At 51.8% G+C, this 20,475-nt stretch overlaps 1 protein-coding gene across 12 annotated transcripts in view; it reads right to left on the reverse strand.

Annotated features, from left to right (window-relative positions):
• The window catches only part of PRKAG2 (protein kinase AMP-activated non-catalytic subunit gamma 2), a 329,808-nt gene that overhangs the window by 107,736 nt on the left and 201,597 nt on the right, over window positions 1-20,475 (reverse strand). For 11 of the 12 annotated variants that reach the window (XM_024249353.3, XM_054559038.2, XM_054559037.2 and 8 more), the window contains 1 exon segment: window positions 10,040-10,257. In XM_024249353.3, the coding sequence (XP_024105121.1) occupies window positions 10,040-10,257 (218 nt within the window). 12 annotated transcript variants of the gene reach the window in all.

The raw sequence follows: 20,475 nt of genomic DNA on the forward strand, positions 1-20,475 counted from the left end.
CAGTGCCAGGCAGATAGGAAATGACCACTGAACAAGTGAGTCCCCTCATGGGTCCCTGGGGAGACGACAGAGGCAGGGAGTTTATCACATTAAAAAGATCCAACATCTTTTCTTTGGAGCTCACCTACCCTGGGGAACAGAATGAATAAGAATCCCAAAGACCCCGGCCAGTGCTCAGAAAAAAGGGCCACGCTCCCAGTCGTGTGTGTCTCTCTCTCTGCCTTCTTTCTGTTCATTGAGTCATGATTCCAACAGTGCAGGAACATAGGAAGAATGCCAATTATAATATTTTTTTGACAGCTGGGAGAATAGACACTCTCTGCCTGTCTCTTCAGCACACAGGCAGCACTTGTCTAAGCGCCAGCTCTCGTGATAACCAATCCCGCTGAGAATCAGTTCTCTCTGTAGCTCCTACTCCTTGACCCAACGTGAAATTTTTCCAAACTATTTTTAAAGTATCTAATCTGTTGTGAGTCACAGACTATAGAGCTGCTAGTTTACCATTTCTGGGCAGAGAGCTTTAACATCAAGACCTTATGAGGTTGTAAGGGTATTTAAAATGGCAGTCAGGAATATAAGAACAAAGTGGTGCATATAAAATCTTTAACTGTTCCTTAATGTCAAGGGATTTGAGATATTTATAGATTTTAAAGTGCCTTTCTATCTTTGAAAGAAAAGGTAATTATTTCACATAACAACCTTGAAAGACTGGTCAGTGATCTTCTCCCAAATTTTCATAATAGGAGAACTAGGGGTCTTGGAGATTGACTGAATGGCAAAAGACAGTCCATTTTTAAAAACAACCCAAAGCTCTTGAGCTTATTATCCATGGCTCAATTCACTGAGTTATGCTACCTCCCCTCACACTGGATGAAACAAGTATTAGTTCTCTACTGATCCATAACAAATCACCCAAAACTCAGTGGCTTAAGACAACAATAATTTATGATCTGTTATGGACTGAATTTATGTGTTATGTATTTCCCTGAAATTCATATGCTGGATCCCTAACCTCCAATGTGACTGTATTTGCAGACAGAGCCTTTAAAGAGGTAATTAAGTAAGGTCATGGGGTTGGCCCTAGTCCAATAGGACTTGTGTCCTTAAAAGAAGGAGAGGAGATGCCAAGGATGAAAGCACAATGATGCCTCTGTAAGCCAAGGAGAGAGGCCTCAGGTGAAACCGAACCTGCCAACACCTTGATCTTGGACTTCCAGCTTCCAGAACTGTGACACATCAAATTCTGTTGTTTAAGCTGCCCAGTCTGTGGTATTCTGTTATGATAGCTCCAGCAAACCAATATAGTATCTCTTATGGTTTCCATGGGTCAGGAATTCATGACCAGTTCAGTTGGACAGTCCTGGTTCATGGTCTTTCATGAGATCTCTCAGTTGGGTATTGCTGGGGCTGCCTAATCTGAAGGCTTGACTGGGGTTGGATGATCCACTTCCATGGTATGCCCTCCCATGGCTGGCAAGCTAGTGATGGCTGTTGGCAAGGGGCCTTAGTTCCTCCCTGCCTGGGCCTAATGAAACTTCTTCATTCAGTCCTAACCAACCATCCTGCAGCCTTCCCTTTAGTTTAGTTATATATTAAATATATAATAAGAAGAAATAGGACAGCCCTTATTTTCTCCTGTCAGGATTTTGGTATCATAAATTTAAAAATGAAGGGGAGAAAAATCCCATGTATTTTCCATGGTGCACTACCCAGATCCCCTTTCAGAAATGAAGGGTATTTCCCCAGCTGTTGAGAATCCTGCCAACTGACAACCTTCGACTATTAGCCAGGATTGCCCTTGGCTGAAGAGAGTTGCCTTGCCCAAGGTCAGCTCCCTGCCCAGGATAGCTGTCATCTACTGACTGGCTGGTGTCAGAGTATAAAGGCCCAGTTTCTTTGCACCAACCTGGGACAACTCTGATGAGCCGCCCCAGCTTATTCCTCCCTGTGGGTTAGCTTAGGCCTTTGTTGAGACTGCATTGCATCACAACCTCACCCTCTGCCCAATCTTCCTGCCTTCCCTTCTCCCACAGGTGTCAATCCTGAGAGCACTTCCTGATAAACATCCTGCACACCAATCTCTTCTTAGAGTCTGTATCTGAGGGGCTGCAAACCGCAACAATCTACTTTACAGGAAGATTATTCTTAGAGCTGTCAACCATCTAAATATAGCCAAATGAACCTCCAGATTCTATCTAGTACATCACGTGTTCAACTGCAGACCTAGCTGTTGAAACCAAGTGATAAGGTAGATTGTCTTGGTAGAGATAGAGGTGTGCCTAATCCTCCACTTCTTCCTGTATCCACTCCCTCTGCAATGTGACTGCCACTTCTGCTTCATTTTGTTGGCCAAAGCAAATCACAAGGCCAACCCAGATCTGGGGAGGAGGAAACAGATTCTGCCTTGGATAGGAGGAACTACCGTGTGCCTGTTCTGAGCCTAGGCCTCAAGGGACCTTGCATATACTTCTGTCTCTCTTGGAACCCTGTCACAGGCATTTGAACGAGCTGGGGCTAGCCTGCTGGAAAAGAGACCATGTGGAATTGAGACAAGCTAGCTGTTCCTGCTGAGGTCACTCTGGTCCAGCCAGTCCCCAAGTAACCTGGTAGGTGACCAAAGATGTAGTATGAATAAGCACAGTCAAGACCAGAAGAATGCCCACCCAAATTGCTAACCCACAGAACTGTGAGTTAAGTAAATGGTGGTTATGTTAAGTTTTGGGGAGGTTATTGCTATGCAGCAATAGAAAAACTGATGTAGTATCAGCTATGGTTTGGATGTGGTTTGTTCCCGTCAAAACCCATGTTGCAATTTGATCCCCCAATGTGGCAGTGTTGAGAGGTGGGGCCTAGTGGGAGGTGTTTGGACCATGGGGGCAGGTCCCTCATGAATAGATTAATACCCTACTGCAGGGGTATCTCACAGGAATGGATTAGTTCCCTTGAGAGCAGGTTGTTAAAAAGTGCCTGTCTTCCTCAGTTTCTCTCTCTTGCCAGGTGATCTCTTTGCACACATCTACTCCCTTTCTGCTTTCCATGAGTGGAAGAGGCATGAGGCCTTCATCAGATGCAGCTGCTCCATCTTGAGCTTTCCAGCCCCCAGAATCATGAATCAATTAGACCTCTTTTCTTTATAAACTACCCAGCCTCAGGTATATTGTTACAGCAACATTAAACAGACAAGACAGTACTCAAATCTGCTGGATACATGAATCAGCTGGCAAAAGAAGAGCATAGAGAATTCAGACTATAGGAGATGTCCTCGATTCATTTTAATGGGCTCTGGTGCACCCAGCTGCTGCAGAAGCTGCTGCTGATGGCTCACACCTGCAACGTTTTTAGCAGGATTGTTCTTGGGTGATCAAAGCCATCTCAGCTGGAGGTGCATCTCCCTTGTCCTGGGACATCCTATAACTAAAGACTGTCTTGTGTGAGGGCACAAAATCCAGCTGTCTTGCCTCAAGGCAGGGCAAATTCTGGGGCAATTTACAGCACCAATCTCCTCTCCTGTCACAGGCTGAGAGTGGATCTCATCTGAAACCACATCTTTGCTCAGCTTCTTCTTCCTTTCTCTCACCCTCTTACAGGTTCCTTCCGAGAGCACTCCCTTAATAAACAAACTTGCTCCTGAAACCCCAGCTCAGGCTCTGCTTCCAATAAATCAAAAGTGAATTCCTAGGAGAAAAAGACAGGGAGCATGGGAGTGACTGCTGTGGAAGGAAATTGGAAAAGCGCTGATCATCCTAACACCTTTGCAGTAGAAGTTTTCAAACCAATAGAAGATGACTCTCCCATTGGTCCAAGACAAACATCTCCATCACAAGTGCTTGATGTGCTCCCACTGCCTATAAGGAAACACACTCCTTTCCTTTGTAAGACCGGGCATGACACTTTCTTTTCTCTCCTATCTTTAATTTCTCCCTGCACTCACTCTTTCCCCAATAGGGTTTGAGTCTATTCCTCTTTGTAGGAAGATGCCATCACCTCCATTCTTCTAGCTACAGCCCCTGTCCTCTCTCTCACATCAGGATACTTGAGCTATCTACACGAGAGATCACCACTTCTTTATCCCTTAATCATCAACCCACATTACATGGCTTCTGCTGTCGACCCTGCCACTAAAAGTATCCTGGCCGAAGTCACAACGACCTTATGTTACACAACTAGTTGGCTGCATTTGATGTCACTCAACGCTCTTAGTATGTGAAACATGATTACACACATTCCCTTTGCTCCTGTGATGCTGTGTTCACTTGGATTTTTGCCTCCTTTCCAGGAATTCAGAATCCTTTTCTTTTGATTGTCCCTTAGATGTCCACGTGTTTTCTGGTTCTCTTTTCACCTGCCATACATTTCTATGAATTATTTCACCTACTATTACAGCACCAATTGCCACTTATATCTGAATGATTTTCAAATTGAAGTTCTAGCTCCAGACTCAATATCCACTTGCCCTTTGGGCACCTTGACTTAAATGTGCCACAGGCGCCTTATTGGACTACCAACCACCTACACACACAGCTGTGCACACACCTGCATGCACACACACCTGCATGCACACACACCTGTGCACCTGCAGGCACACACCTGTGCACACACCTGCATGCACACATACCTGCACACACACACCTGCATGCACACACACCTGTGTACCTGCAGGCACACACCTGTGCACACACCTGCATGCACACATACCTGCACACACACTTGCATGCACACACACCTGCATGCACACACACCTGTGCACACACTTGCATGTACAACCTGTGCACATATCTGCATGCACACACACCTGTGCACACACCTGCATGCATGCCCACACACACCCACACACATGCACTCACATATACACCCTGCTCCTCTTCCTCCTCTTCTCCATACCCCCAGAGCTGGAACTATCACCCATCCACTTTCCCATGGCAAAACCTTTGGAATCACCCTTGATTTGTCTCCTTCCCCTTCAATTAATCAACCACTATCTTCCAAATTCCTTTCAATTTTACCTTCGAAATAGCCCTCTACTTTTAAACACGATTCCATTTCTTTCTACCTTCAGCTGCTACCCGGGCCTAGATTATTTCACACTGCATCTCGTCTGGGCTCCTGTTCTAACCACATCCAATCTAATTTCCATAACCAGTTAGGGGATCACCCTAAAATGAAGAGCTGATTATTGCTCTTCCCTGCTGAAAAGAATTTCGACTTCCTCTGGGATCAGCTCTTCCACTCATCAAGATAGGATGGGGTTTCCTCCCACAATAATGGAACGGGTTCTATCACACTCCATTATAATGAATTACCTGTCTGTTCTTCCCAAAGAAACAAAAGCTCCTTCCTTTGTTCAATTAGTAGATATTCACTGACACCTTCCTATGCATAATGCATGGAGCTGTTAATCAAATGGTAAATAAAACAAACATTGGCCTTTTCCCATTAGCAGGGCTCACATATTTGTCATCCTATTACCCATGCTAGCAGTTTTAGGCACATAAGTTGCTTAATAGGTATTTGCTGAATAAATACATGATAAAATGAGTGCTGTTGGCCGTGTGTGGTGGCTCACGCCTATAATCCCAGCACTTTGGGAGGCCAAGGTGGGCAGATTCACCTGAGGTCAAGAGTTCGAGACCAGCCTGGCCAACATGGCAAAACCCCGTCTCTACTAAAAATATAAAAATTAGCTGGGTGTGGTGGTGCATGCCTGTAGCCCCAGCTACTTGAGAGGCCGAGGCAGGAGAATTGCTTGAACCCAGGAGGCAGAGGTTGCAGTGAGCTGAGATCGTGGCAAGGCACTCCGGTCTGGGTGACAGAGCGAGACTGTCTCAAAAAAAAAAAAAAAAAAGGAGTGCTGTCCTCTAAACACTAATTTTCGCCATTCCATTCCCTATTTTAGAATAAAATTCATGGGAACAGATTTTATAAAAAATGATCTGCATGGTCGATGTTTACAGAAAGTATCTTTTTATTACAAAAGGCAGAGATAAATTATATCTAAATATTTTCAGACCATCAAAAGTCTTTAAGTAACTCACATTCCTCCACAGAGATTATCCTGGTAGCCAAATTAACAGAATCAGCCAAGCTCATAAGGAACTTAGCACATAAATTAAAGATACTCAATAAAATCCAATTATAAAGGAGCAAATTTCTACGAACTTGAAACTACCACCCACCCTGCTACCAGAATGTAATGGTATGTTCTCTGCGTGCCAAACACATCTTCTCCCAAAAGATAACAACTGTTTTGGGTTGAATTGCGTCCTCTGAAAAGAGGTTGAGGTTCTGAGCCCTGGTACCTGTGACTGCAACCTTATTTGGAAGCAGAGTCTTTGCCGAGTAATCAGGTTAACCTGCTGCCAGGATGCTGAAAGCAGAAAGGGCTTGAGCCAAACCTTGTCCACAGAGGCTGTGAATGACACAGGCGAAGGCAGCCCTTGCAGGCCTGAGGGCTGAAACTTACCAGTGGGGTGAGGGGCTTGCTTACCATCAGGTAACCAATGGTACCACTCCTTGAAATATATACTTTCAAAATGTAAGTGGGGAGCCTTGGGCCATCAGCCTGATTTTCAGAAGCTCAAATGACATAAAAATTGGAGTCTTGACCAGATCATTCCTCTATATACATAAAAGTTACCATTTGAACTTTTTTTTTTTTTTTTTTTTTGAGATGGAGTTTCACTCTTGTTGCCCTGGGATTACAGGCATGAGCCACCTCTCCCGGCCACCATTTGAACTTTTTTTTTTTTTTTTTTGAGAAGGAGTCTCACTCTGTCGCCCAGGCTGGGGTGCAGTGGCGCAGTGGCGCCATCTCGGCTCACTGCAAGCTCTGCCTCCCGCGTTCAAGCGATTCCCCTTGCCTCAGCCTCCCAAGTAGCTGGTATTACAGGTGTCTGCCATCATGCCCGGTAATTTTTTGTATTTTTAGTAGAGATGGGGCTTCACCGTATTAGCCAGGATGGTCTCGATCTCCTGACCTCGTGATCCACCCACTTCGGCCTCCCAAAGTGCTGGGATTACAGGCGTGAGCCACTGCGCCCGGCCACTATTTGAACTATTTTCAAGTGCACAGTTCAGTGGCAGTAAGTACATTCATATTGTTGTTCAGCCATCACCACCATTCATTGCCCCAACTTTTTCACTTTTCCAAACTGAAACTGTCTCTGTCAAACACTAACTCATCTTTTCCCCTCCCCCCAGCCCCTGGCACCCACCATTCTACCTTCCGTCTCTATCTGGATGACTCTAGGGACTCCTATAAGTGGCATTATGCGGTACGCGTCCTTTTGTGCCTGGCTTATTTCACTCAGCACAAGGTCCTCAGGGCCCTTCTGTGTCACTGCCTGTGTCGGAACTTCCTCCCTTTTTGGGTACTATTCCATCATCTGTATACACCACATTTGTTTATCCATTCATGACATTTGGATTGTTGTTGAAATCTCACTCGACTGTACACTCCTGCTGCCAGCCGCGTGCTGGGCACAGGGCATGTGCTCCGGGTCAGCTGCTGAGTATGGGACACAGCTGAGCACACTCACTCCCTCTCTGACCCCAGGACACTCCCTCTCTGACCACCGTGGCAAGCCTGGAAGGACCTATACTTGTTGGCCTTGACCAATGGCTGCATGGTTGTGTGAGGTAAAAACAGTTGGGTTATAAAGAGATAAGAACATCACTTTCCTGTTACGCTCGCGGGGAGGAAGCTGAGAGCAAACCCAGAGCACTCCCTGGATTCTCTTTTCTTTCAACTGGGAAAGCTCTGGGCTTGTCCCCAGCACAAAGCTGCTGCCATGAAACATGAGGGACTCGTGGAAGAGCCCTGCGTTTGTGTCTGTCACTATCCCTTCAAATGATCTCAAATAAATCGTGGTTTTCTCGTCAAACCACTGTCTCTTCTTAAATGGGGTTATTCTAATCCATGATCCCTAGTCAAAGCCTAATTTTCTTTTCTAGAAGGTTCTCCCTTCCTTCTCCCTTAATGTAAACACTGACAGTACTCCAGGCTCAGCCCAGCAGGTGACATGCCTTGAAGCTGTCATTGCCCTTATCTGACCAGCAGTTTTCCTGTTTCTCCCTCCTGTAGGGCGGACTGTGCCACTCATTATCCCAGCAAAACCGCTTTCCCCCTTTACTGAGCTGTTTTGCCCCAGTACTGTTCAGTTCCCAATAAGCTTGTAAGCTCTAGAAGGCAGGAACAATAACTTGCAGTTTAACCTTTGGCACCTAAAACAATACTTTGCTACACCTGTGTTTAATAAAATAACTGAATGAACAAGAAGAATAGGAATGGTATGTTCTCAGCATGGCAACGCATCTTCTCCTAAAAGATAACAACTGTTACAGATTGGACTGTGTCTCCTAAAAAGAGATGTTGAAGTTCTAAGTCCCAGTACCTGTGAATGTGACTTTTGGAAATAGGGTCTTTGCAGATATAATCAGGTTAAGATGATAGGGGTGGGCCCTCATCCAATGTAGCTTGTGTTTTATTTATTTATTTATTTATTTTGAGACAGTGTCTCACTCTGTCACCCAGGCTGGAGTGCAGTGGTGCAATCTCGGCTCACTGCAACCTCTGCCTCTGGGTTCCAGCGGTTCTCATGCCTCAGCCTCCCAAGTAGTTGGGATTACAGGTGCCCACCACCATGCCAAGCTAATTTTTTGTATTTTTAGTAGAGACAGAGTGTCACCGCCAGGCTGGTCTTGAACTCCTGGTCTCAAGTGATCCATCCACCTTGGCCTTCCAAAGTGCTGGGTTTACAGGCATGAGCCACCACGCCTGGCCTTGTGTTCTTATAAGAAGGAAATTGGGATGCAAAGAAAGACAAAGGGAAGATGGCTATGTGAGAACGGGACAAAGACTGGAGTAACACTGTCACAAGCTGAAGCTGGAGAAGGCAAGGAAGGACCCTCCCTAGAGGCTTTGAAGAGAGTGTAGCCCTGCCAACACCTTGACTTTGGACTTTTGGCCTCCAGAACAGCGAGATAGTAAATTTCTATTGTTTTAAGCCATCCAGTGTGTGGCACTATGTCATGCCCCAGTGACATGCGATACTAATGTGACAACTGAATGGAGTGGTTCCAGCCATACAGGTAGACTCAGGGATGTGGCTCTCACAGCGTCGCTGGGCACGGGAATAATACTGGGTACCTGCGGTAATTAAACCAGCAGTGACAGCTGGGGTTTCAGTAGGGCCCATTGTGTTGAAATAGAGAGTGCTTAAGTAAGTGCTTAGTGAAGCCGCAGAGATTTGCTGCCTTGGTCTCAGGAAGCATTGGAGGCTGCACGTGTCTGCCGCTCCACCCTACTCTTCTGTGAAACGCTCCCCTTCCGAAGAGGGCATCCTAAGTCTGATGACGTCAGACTCGAAATCTTAAACCTCTAGAATTTACCTGTGACATTTTATGAATACTGTAGTATCCCAAAATCAAGGTAAATTCAAATAAAGCTTTCAATGAATGATTTTTAAGAAGCTGAGGGAAAAAAAAAAACCTCCTCCTGGTCATGTCCCAGATGTTATCATTTTTCATTTTTTTTCTTTTTTTTCTTTTTTTTTTTTTTTTCAGACAGAGTCTGCTCTGTTACATAGGGGCTGGAGTGCAGTGTCATGATCTCAGCTCACTGCAGTGTCTGCCACCTAGGTTTAAGCAATTCTTATGCCTCAGCCTCCTGAGTAGTTGGGATACAGGTGCATGCCAACACACCCAGCTAATTTTTGCAGTTTTGGTAGAGACAGGGTTTTGCCATGTTGGCCAGGCTGGTCTCGAACTCCTGGCCTCAAGTGATCTGCCTATCTTGGCCTCCCAGAGTGCTGGGACTACAGATGTGAGCCACCACACCCAGCTATTTTTTGTGTATTTCCATTTGCTATTGTGCCCTCACCATTTCTCCCTCAGCCTGTGATTTATGATACAATATCCTGAAGACATTGGGAGCACACAGCCTCGGCCTCAGCTGCAGATAGACTGTGCAGCTTGGGGCAATAACCGCTCTGCCCTCCCTCTGCCACCCAGCAGCCCCACACACAGAAGGGCCCAGACTTACGGCTTTGGAGGGAGCATAGTGTGTTGGTGATGCCAGTGGAGGCCTGGTCGGGCTCTGGAAGGAAGACGGGCAGAACCTCTGTCCTGTGTCCGGAGGGGAAGACGAGGCATAGATGCGATTCTCTAACCGTTCAGGCTCGTGCTTATAGGATTCCAGGGGAAACGTGTGCTGCTTGGTCACTTGGGTGGGTGTTGATGGAGAGGAGGAGAGGCCGGAGGCTGCAGAAGAAACACCAAGGGCAGTCAGAGGTCTGGCCTCCAGGAAGGGAGATCGGGAGAGGTCAGAGGTCCAGCCTCCAGGAAAGACGCCAAGGGTGGTCAGAGGTCCGGCCTCCAGAAGGGACGTCGGGGGCAGTCAGAGGTCCGGCCTCCAGGAAGGGATGTTGGGGGCGGTCAGAGGTCCGGCCTCCAGGAAGGGATGTTGGGGGCGGTCAGAGGTCTCGCCTCCAGGAAGGGATGCCGGGGTGGTCAGAGGTCCAGCCTCCAGGAAGGGACATTGGAGGTGGTCAGAGGTCAGGCCATGGCAGAGGGAGGCTCTCACCATTCCTGGTGCCCAAAATCTCAAATGGCAAGAAACCAAATTATTCTGAATGTTGAGGAAAAGCTTTAAAAACCAATTTCTAGTCTCTTAGAATCAGCCGTGTCCAGAAACGCCTCACTATCCACCCTCGGTTGTGGGCAGCATCCCCTCATTGGGAGCGGGGTGCTCACACAGCCCCAAGTTATCTGGTGAATTTTTACACACACCCTCCAGATGCCATTTTCCTCCATTCAGCCAAATATCATTTGATCTCCTCTTCTCCTTTCCCCAGCATGGTGCCAAGAGCAAATGCAGTGGTGCTTTATTTATTGAGGAAAAACATGGGGAAGTTCAGAAAGTGTGCAGCAGACATGCAGCCAATGCTGCAGAAGCCATGGGACCATGTACCTGGGGAGGGGGAGGGGGAGGGGGAGGGGAGGGGATGGAAGGGGAGGGGGAGGGGGAGGGGAGGGGATGGAAGGGGAGGGGACGGGAGAGGAGAGGATGGAAGGGGAGGGGACGGGAGAGGAGGGGATGGAAGGGGAGGGGACGGGAGAGGAGGGGATGGAAGGGGAGGGGACGGGAGAGGAGGGGATGGAAGGGGACGGGAGAGGAGGGGATGGAAGGGGACGGGAGGGGGGGAGGGGAGAGGGGGGAGGGGGAGGGGAGAGGGGGGAGGGGGAGGGGAGAGGGGGGAGGGGGAGGGGAGGGGATGGTAGGGGAGAAGGGAGGGGAAGGGTGGGGAGGAGGGAGGGGAGGGGAGAGGAGAAGGGAGGGGAGGGGTGGGGAGGAGGGAGGGGAGGGGTGGGGAGGAGGGAGGGGAGGGGTGGGGAGGAGGGAGGGGAGGGGAGAGGAGAAGGGAGGGGAGGAGTGGGGAGGAGGGAGGGGAGGGGTGGGGAGGAGGGAGGGGAGGGGTGGGGGGGAGGGAGGGGAGGGGTGGGGGGGAGGGAGGGGAGGGGAGGGGAGGGGAGAGGAGAGGGGAGAGGAGAGGGGAGGGGAGAGGAGAGGAGAGGATGGGAGGGGAGAAGGGAGGGGAGGGGAGAAGGGAGGGGAGAAGGGAGGGGAGGGGAGGGGAGGGGAGAAGGGAGGGGAGGGGAGGAGAGGGGAGGGGAGAAGGGAGGGGAGGGGAGGGGAGGGGAGAAGGGAGGGGAGGGGAGAAGAGAGGAGAGGGGAGGGGAGAAGGGAGGGGAGGGGAGGGGAGAAGGGAGGGGAGGGGAGGAGAGAGGGGAGGGGAGGGGAGGAGAGAGGGGAGGGGAGGGGAGGAGAGAGGGGAGGGGAGGGGAGGAGAGAGGGGAGGGGAGGGGAGGGGAGAGGGGAGGGGAGGGGAGGGGAGAGGGGAGGGGAGAGGGGAGGGGAGGGGAGAGGGGAGGGGAGAGGGGAGGGGAGGGGAGAGGGGAGGGGAGGGGAGGGGAGGGGAGAGGGGAGGGGAGGGGAGAGGGGAGGGGAGAGGGGAGGGGAGGGGAGAGGGGAGGGGAGAGGGGAGGGGAGGGGAGAGGGGAGGGGAGGGGAGGGGAGGGGAGAGGGGAGGGGGGAGGGGGGAGGGGAGGGGAGGGGAGGGGGGAGGGGGGAGGGGAGAGGGGAGGGGGGAGGGGGAGGGGAGAGGGGAGGGGGGGGAGGGAGAGGGGAGGGGAGAGGGGAGGGGGGAGGGGAGAGGGGAGGGGAGGGGAGAGGGGAGGGGGGGAGGGGAGAGGGGAGGGGAGAGGGGAGGGGGGAGGGGAGAGGGGAGGGGAGAGGGGAGGGGAGAGGGGAGGGGGGGAGGGGAGAGGGGAGGGGAGGGGAGGGGAGGGGAGGGGAGAGGGGAAGGGGAGGGGAGAGGGGAAGGGGAGGGGAGAGGGGAGGGGAGGGGAGAGGGAAGGGGAGGGGAGAGGGGAGGGGAGGGGAGAGGGGAGGGGAGGGGAGAGGGGAGGGGAGGGGAGAGGGGAGGGGAGGGGAGAGGGGAGGGAAGAGGGGAGGGGAGAGGGGAGGGGAGGGGAGAGGGGAGGGGGGAGGGGAGGGGAGAGGGGAGGGAAGAGGGGAGGGGAGAGGGGAGGGGAGGGGAGAGGGGGAGGGGAGGGGAGAGGGGGAGGGGAGGGGAGAGGGGGAGGGGAGAGGGGGAGGGGAGGGGAGGGGAGAGGGGGAGGGGAGGGGAGGGGGGAGGGGAGGGGGGAGGGGAGGGGAGGGGAGGGGGGAGGGGAGGGGAGGGGAGGGGGGAGGGGAGGGGAGGGGAGAGGGGAGGGGAGGGGAGGGGAGGGGAGAGGGGAGGGGAGGGGAGGGGAGAGGGGAGAGGGGAGGGGAGAGGGGAAGGGGAGGGGAGAGGGGAAGGGGAGGGGAGGGGAGAGGGGAGGGGGGGAGGGGAGGGGGGAGGGGAGGGGAGGGGAGGGGAGGGGAGGGGGGAGGGGAGGGGAGGGAAGGGGAGGGGGGAGGGGAGGGGAGGGGAGGGGGGAGGGGAGGGGAGGGGAGGGGAGAGGGGAGGGGAGGGGAGGGGAGAGGGGAGGGGAGGGGAGGGGAGAGGGGAGGGGAGGGGAGGGGAGAGGGGAGGGGAGGTGATGGGAGGGGAGGGGAGAGGGGAGGGGAGGTGATGGGAGGGGAGGTGATGGGAGGGGAGAGGGGAGGGGAGGGGATGGGAGGGGAGAGGGAAGGGGAGGGGATGGGAGGGGAGAGGGGAGGGGAGGGGATGGGAGGGGAGGGGAGGGGAGGGGAGGGGATGGGAGGGGAGAGGGGAGGGGAGGGGATGGGAGGGGAGAGGGGAGGGGAGCGGATGGGAGGGGAGGGGAGAGGTGAGGGAAGGGGATGGGAGGGGAAGGGGATGGGAGGGGAGAGGGGAGGGGAGGGGCAGGGGAGGGGAGGGGAGGGGCAGGGGAGGGGAGGGGAGGGGAGGGGAGGGGAGGGGAGGGGGGGGAGGGGAGGGGAGGGGAGGGGGGGAGGGGAGGGGAGGGGAGGGGAGAGGAGAGGAGGGGAGGGGAGAGGAGAGGAGGGGAGAGGGGAGAGGAGAGGAGGGGAGAGGAGAGGAGGGGAGAGGAGAGGAGGGGAGAGTAGGGGAGAGGAGAGGAGGGGAGAGGAGGGGAGGGGAGGGGAGGGGAGAGGAGGGGAGAGTAGGGGAGAGGAGAGGAGGGGAGGGGAGGGGAGAGTAGGGGAGAGGAGGGGAGAGTAGGGGAGGGGAGGGGAGGGGAGGGGAGAGGAGGGAAGAGGAGGGGAGAGGAGGGGAGGGGAGGGGAGAGGGGAGGTGATAGGAGGGGAGAGGGGAGGGGAGGGGGAGGGGATGGGGAGGGGGCAGGGGAGGGGAGGGGGAGGGGACGGGGAGGGGGCAGGGGAGGGGAGGGGAGAGGAGGGGAGGGGAGAGGAGGGGAGGGGAGGGGAGAGGAGGGGAGGGGAGGGGAGAGGAGGGGAGGGGAGGAGAGAGGAGGGGAGGGGAGGGGAGGAGAGAGGAGGGGAGGGGAGGGGAGAGGAGGGGAGGGGAGGGGATGGATGTGCTATTCCTACCAAAACATGCAACATGAACATCACCACTGTAAGTTCCCAGTAGCAAGACTTCACTGCGAAGATAAATACCCAAGAACACTTCAGGGAAAGGGTGGGACTGGAATGGGGTCTAAAAAGTGAAACAGATTTAGATGCTCAGGAAAAGGGAGGGGGCAAACAATGGGAGGGGCAACGGTGTTAGTGGAGGATTGTAGGAAGACTGGAGACTGAATCTTCTGGGAGTTAAAGGTTGTCCACTTTGACTTATTTCTAACTAATAGAAACAAGTCTATTTCTTCCATAGACTTATTTATGTAATTGCTAAGTGTCGAGTGTACGGCTTATTCATTGCCATGGTGCTTTTTGAAAGCAGAGCTGGAGACGCAGAGGCTAGTCAAGAAGAGGTTAAATAAATCATGGCCCAGCACACAGGCAGAACGTGACCTGTGAATGTGACCTCATTTGGAAACAGGGTCTTTTCAGATCAACCAAATCTAGATGAGATTTTGCTGGACTAGGGTAGGCCCTAATGCAAATGCAATATGACTGGTGTCCTTATAAGAAGAGGAGAAGAGACACAGAAACTGATACTCAGAGGGAAGGCCTCATGCTGGCAGAGGCAGCGATCGGAGCAATGCAGCTGCAGCCAAGGCACGCTAGGGATTGCTGGCAAACCCAGAAGCCAGGGCGAGGCAAAGAGGAATCCTCCCCTACAGGTTTCAGAGGGAGCGTGGCGCTGCCAACACCTCGATTTTGAACTTCTGGCCTTCAGGACAGGGCTAAATTTTAGTTGTTTTAAGCCACTCAGTCGGTGGCACTTTGTTATAACAGCCTGAGGAGACTGATGCAATACATGGATTGTGTTCTAAGACAAGCAGAATCTGGCTTTGGGTCTGATATCTCCAATCTTTTTTTTTTTTTTTTTTTTTTAAGACAGAGTTTTCGCTCTTGTCGCCCAGGCTGGAGTGCTGTGGTGTGATCTCAGCTCACTGCAACCTCCGCCTCCCGGGTTCAAGCGATTCTCCTGCCTTAGCATCCCGAGTATCTGGGATTACAGGCACCTGCCACCAGGCCTGGCTAATTTTTTAAAAATATTTTTAGTAGACATGGGGTTTCACCATGTTGGGCAAGCTGCTTTCGAACTCCTGACCTCAAGTGATCCGCCTGCCTCGGCCTCCCAAAGTGCTGCGATTGCAGGCATGAGCCACCGCACTCACCCTCTGATATCTTACATCTTACAGGTAGAAAAATAAAATTTTAAAATAAATTTTGAATTACGCAAGTCAAACCAAAGATGTCAGTGGACATGGCCTGTTAAATCACATTTAGCCTAGAGCTGCCTCCTTAAATATTTCAAGTTTGGCCTAAAGGGTTTTCTGTACATTGTGAACTGTAACAGGTGGAGGTGTAAACAGACCGTAGCCTACACTTGTGCCAGCCAGAGTTTTGGCAATCACATGTAGCCAACTGTTCCAACAGTGTTCAAAGAAGACAAATGCTGAGCTGTAACCAATCCAGGTGTTTCTGTGCCTTACTTTCGCTTTCTGTGGTCACTTTCCTTTTTCTGCCCATAAATCTCCTTCCACAACACGGCTGAGTTGGGGTCTCTGAGTCTACTCTGGCTCAGAAGGCTGCTTCATTTGTGAATCATTCATTGCTCAGTCAAACTCCTTTAAACATAATTCGGCAGAAGTTTTCCTTTTATCAGGCCCAAGAGCCACCAGTCACTGTTTCTGGTCTGGAAAAGGCTGCATCACCTACAGAGCTGCAGGCCTGGTTCACCCTCCCCAGGCACCTCTGCTGGGTTCCTCCTCCTCACAGCTCCCAGACCCACCTGTGTCCCTCCTGCTCCGTCCTCATGGGGAAGGACCTGTCCTCCTGTCCCTCGTGTCACCGAACTCATAAAGCCTTTTCACTGTCCTGTATGTTACCACTTAATGACAAACTGTTTAACGTTCAAACCAAACATAAAAGTATGTAAGTCCCCTCTCCCCACCAAGATCTACCGTCTGTCTTGGGGACAGGGGTCCTGCCACGCCCTCTGGGCTCCAGGGCACCCAGTGCTGTCCTGAGTCAAGGGGTCTGGCAAATGCCTGCTGCCACCAGGCAAGGAACAGAAAGAACAGTGAGAGGACCGGCTCAAGGTCAGGGTGAATCTGTTCCTCTCTGTGGAGAGTGGGGCTCATGTTTTGTTTTGTGTGTCCGGGGGAGGTTTAGGAAGTCACCTATTAGAGAAGCAGCCCTCTTTTCCAGGGAGTCCCTTCAGGAGACTGAGCAGTGTGAGTGGAAAGCCCTCTGAAAGCCCCGGGCTGGCACTTGGGAGGCAGCTCTGGGTGGAAGCAGGAGGAGATGGTTAGGACCCGAAACTTAAAATGTAAAAGGCCCTCACAACAAAGCCCTAAACTCTTGAAAAATAGAGGCCAGGTGCAGTGGCTCATGCCTATAATCTCAGCATTTCAGGAGGCTGAAGCGGGTGGACCACCTGAGGTTAGGAGTTCAAGACCAGACTGGCCAACATGGCAAAACCCCATCTCTATTAAAAATACAAATATTAGCCAGGCGTAGTGGCGCGCGCCTGTAGTCCCAGCCACTCCAGAGGCTGAGGCAGGAGAATCGCTTGAACCCAGGAGGCAGAGGTTGCAGTGAGCTGAGATTGTGCCACTGCACTCCATTCCAGCCTGGGTGACACAGTGAGACTCTGTCTCAAAAAAAAAAAAAAAAAAGAAAAGAAAAATAGAATCTTTTTCCCCAAAGGTCTTGCGAAGAAAGCCCTGCTTTGAGGTGGGGCGGGGAGGAAGAAGAGGGAAGAGGAAGAGTGGGAAGGTCCCCATGTGGTTTAGCAGCTCTTCAGAGATGGGGGTGTGTCAGCAGGCAGGACCACGAAAGGGTCGCCGGACCATCCGGACCCTTCTCAGGGCCAGGCTCCGGCTGCTTGGCACTGAGACATGGAGACAGTAGCCAGGGCTCGGGGAGGCCTGCCTGGGGCCTCTCAGGGGGATCTGCAGGGGCAGAGCAAGGAAGCCTTGTGTGCTGTTTTGTGTGTAGTGTGGGGCACTGCCTGGGGCCTGAGACCCCAGAGTCACATCCTTCAGTGGTTCCTGCAGCAACAGAGTCCCCGCTTGTCCTGGTACCACAATGCACCTAGGACAGGCTATCTCCTCTCCTGAGAGTCAAGAGGGAATGTTCTCATCCTCCTCTCCCAGCCCCTTCCCCCACTGGACACAGGGCCCTTTCAGTGGCACTTCCTGGGGTCTGTGCCCCTGCTTCCTGTAGGCATGTGCAGGGACCTGATGGGGCAGAGCTGAATAGGATGTGGTGGGGGGCGTTTTAGGTTCAAAAACCTGTGCCACCCCCCACATACTCATGACCTGTGACAGCCCTGCAGGCAAACCCCTCTGGGGGGCTGGGGTCTTCATGTGTAAAGGAAGGGGCCAGCCACAGAGAGCTCTAAAGCCTCCTCCATGGATAATGCTGAAAAGTAGCTATGTCCATCCCTGAGCAGGGCATGATCAAAACTAGCCCTGGCCAGGTGCGGTGGCTCATGCCTTGTAGCCCCGGCACTTTGGGAGGCTGAGGGAGAAGGATCGCTTGAGCCCAGGAGTTTGAGACCACCTAGGGCAACATGGCAAGACCCTGTCTCTATTAAAAAAAAAAAAATGGCCAAATATGGTGACATATGCCTGTAGTCTCAGCTACATGGCGAGATCGCTTGAGCCCAGGAGTTCAAGGCTGCAGTGAGCTAGGATCGCACCACTGCACTCCAGCCTGGGTGACACAGCAAGACCCTGTCTCACAAAACACAACACAACAAAATGAGCCCAAACAGCACCCATGCAGGCATTGGGCAAAGGCCCAGAGGAAACAGGTACTCTGTGGTGCCTATCTAGGCACCACCTATCAAAACCACAAACGCGCATGTTCCTGGACCCAGTAATTCCATTTCTGGGGCTTTCTTCCATAGACTTATTTGTGTAATTGCTAAGTGTCGACTGTACGGCTTAATCATTACCATGGTGCTTTTAAAAGCAGAGCCTGGAGATGCAGAGGCTCGTCAAGAAGAGGTTAGATAAATCATAGCCCATCTGCAGGCACAGGCAGCCGCCATTCCTGTCGGAACATGACAGGGATCCTCGTTCCTTTCATCTCCAAGATGGATCGGTAAGTGAAGAAAGCCAACTGTAGGGCCATCTGTATCGAATGATACCATTTGTAGTTTCAAAAAAAGGAAAGAGAGTATCTATATTCTGTCTGTCTGATTTTGCCTAGACTATCTCTGGCAGGATCTGGAAACACTGGCTGTCTCCAGGGAAGAGAACAACTGGCAGGGAGGACTTTCATCATATCCGCTTTTTGATTTTTCAAACTTTCTATCATGGGAATGGATTATTCATTCAGAAAATTACTTCTTTTCAGCCACTGTTTTGCTTTTGAGCCAAGAGGCTGGTGAATGCCGTATTTAAGCACCGACCTGCCTCCTGTCCTGCCTGCCCTGACGCGCCCCCCAGCTCTGTGCAGGGGTGTCTCCCATGAGGACCAGGACCAGGACCTCTGTCCTGTCTCCCACTAGAACCAGGGCCACGGCTGTGTCTTCCTGAGCTCTCCTGTCCCTCGCTCTCTCTCTTCAAGAAGCTTTCCCACTTCCAACATTCCTCAGGGATGAAGCTTAGTCACTGTTGTGCAAGGGATGTTCACAGCCCATGAAAACTCCTTGCTAGTTCTTTGGGTACAGAACGTTCATCTTTCGAGTAAATAGTTTAAAGAGAATGCAACTGTGACCAAGCCCCTCCCCACCCCCTGCCGAGAGCTCTTACGAGCACAAACCATGGCGTCTGCTCCTGCCATCGCTCTGTCCCCTTGCAGGCCATCCCCTTGTGAGTACCGGAATGATCCTAACCCAGTCCCAACGGAGGTGAGAGAGGTGGCGGGATGCAGGAGTGAACCTCTGGGGCCGAGGCGATGAGAAGGTGGACTGTTCATCTGGGGGTGGGAACACCTCATTTCTGGTGGGGCTGAATGATTCTCTGTCATCGCCATCTTTCCACCTGGCCTTCCTGCTCCTTCCTGTTCCTTCCAGAGCTGGTGACTCCTGTGAGGAAAACAGGTGACACTCTGGACTACAGAGGGGGAAGGGAAACTTTTAGGGGAAGGGACAGGTGAAATGCTAAGACTCACAGTGTGTGCATTAGGGATATGTGTGTTGTTTAGGGGCCCAGGGAGTGAACCTTCCTGGAACCAAACATACGCTCTATCTGTTGACTGATACCTGAAATGTTTTTAAGAGGGGGTAGAGTCTTGCAGCATCAACACTTTTTTTTTTTTTGCACGATGCCAGCCTGTTTACAGAGGGCTTACACACGCTGGCTCCATCTGCCCCTCACGGATGAAGAAACTGGTAGCTGGAGAAAGTTCAGTTACTTATCCATGGTCCTTTAGCGAATAAACGGCAGGGACCACACCTCAGCTCCACTGTCCTGACTCTATAACCCAGACACTTTCTGCCACGATCAAACTGGGGTATCACCGAGAGAAAGAACATGAAGACTTAGAATTACACTTCAGCTGTATGAATTACTCTCCCAGAAGTGGGGCTTCACTGGGCCAACAGGAAGGAGAGCTTGGATGACACTGGGTGACTGCAGAGGGAAAGAAGAGGTGCTGCAGAAGAGAGAGGGGCACAGAGATGGAGTGAGCTTGGAACCCCATATGCTTCTTAAGGTGGGACAGCCCCAGGTAGGGAGGGTTAGGCTTCCTCCAAAGAGGTTTTTCTTCCATGCCAGCCAGGAAGGGTAGACCAGCAAAGAAGTGGCTTCTACTCACGTTTATGCTATTCAGTCAGTAGAGAAACAACTGTCTTATGAAAGTTAGGTAAGGTGGGTAGTAAGAATGATTCCTAAGCTTTTTTTTTTTTCAATGTTGGTATCACTATTCATAAATGAAAGGGAAAATGGGCAATGCTGACACAATCCCTCATTACTTTTTTTGAGACAAGGTCTCACTCTGTGGCCCAGGCTGGGGTACAATGGTATGATCACGGCTCACTGCAGCCTCAAACTCCTGGCTCAAGTGATCCTCCCACCTCAGCCTCCTAAGTAGCCGGGACTCCAGGCAAACACCATTACACCAGCTAATTTTTTTATTTTTTATTTTTGTAGAGATGGCATCTTACTATGTTGACCAGGCTGGTCTTGAACTCCTGGTATCAAGTCACCTCCTGCCTCAGCCTCCCAAAGTGCTGGGAATATAGGTGTGAACCGCCACGCCTGGCCCCCCATTACTTTTAAATAGACCAACTTATTTATTAATCATAAGGTCAACTGCTGAACTCAACCTTGGGTCTGATCAGTAAATGAATAGCTCCTGGACAGCTTCCATGGGCCAAGTATGCTGGGGGTGTTGAGGAAGGGGGTGCTAAGATGGATTAGAGCAAGTCCCTGTAGTCTGTGGGAGAAATGGGGACAAAAACAAAACATCAACCCCAA

This window comes from Pongo abelii, chromosome 6 (genome assembly GCF_028885655.2).
Source record: "Pongo abelii isolate AG06213 chromosome 6, NHGRI_mPonAbe1-v2.0_pri, whole genome shotgun sequence".
In the NCBI taxonomy this organism is placed as follows: Eukaryota; Metazoa; Chordata; class Mammalia; order Primates; family Hominidae; genus Pongo; species Pongo abelii.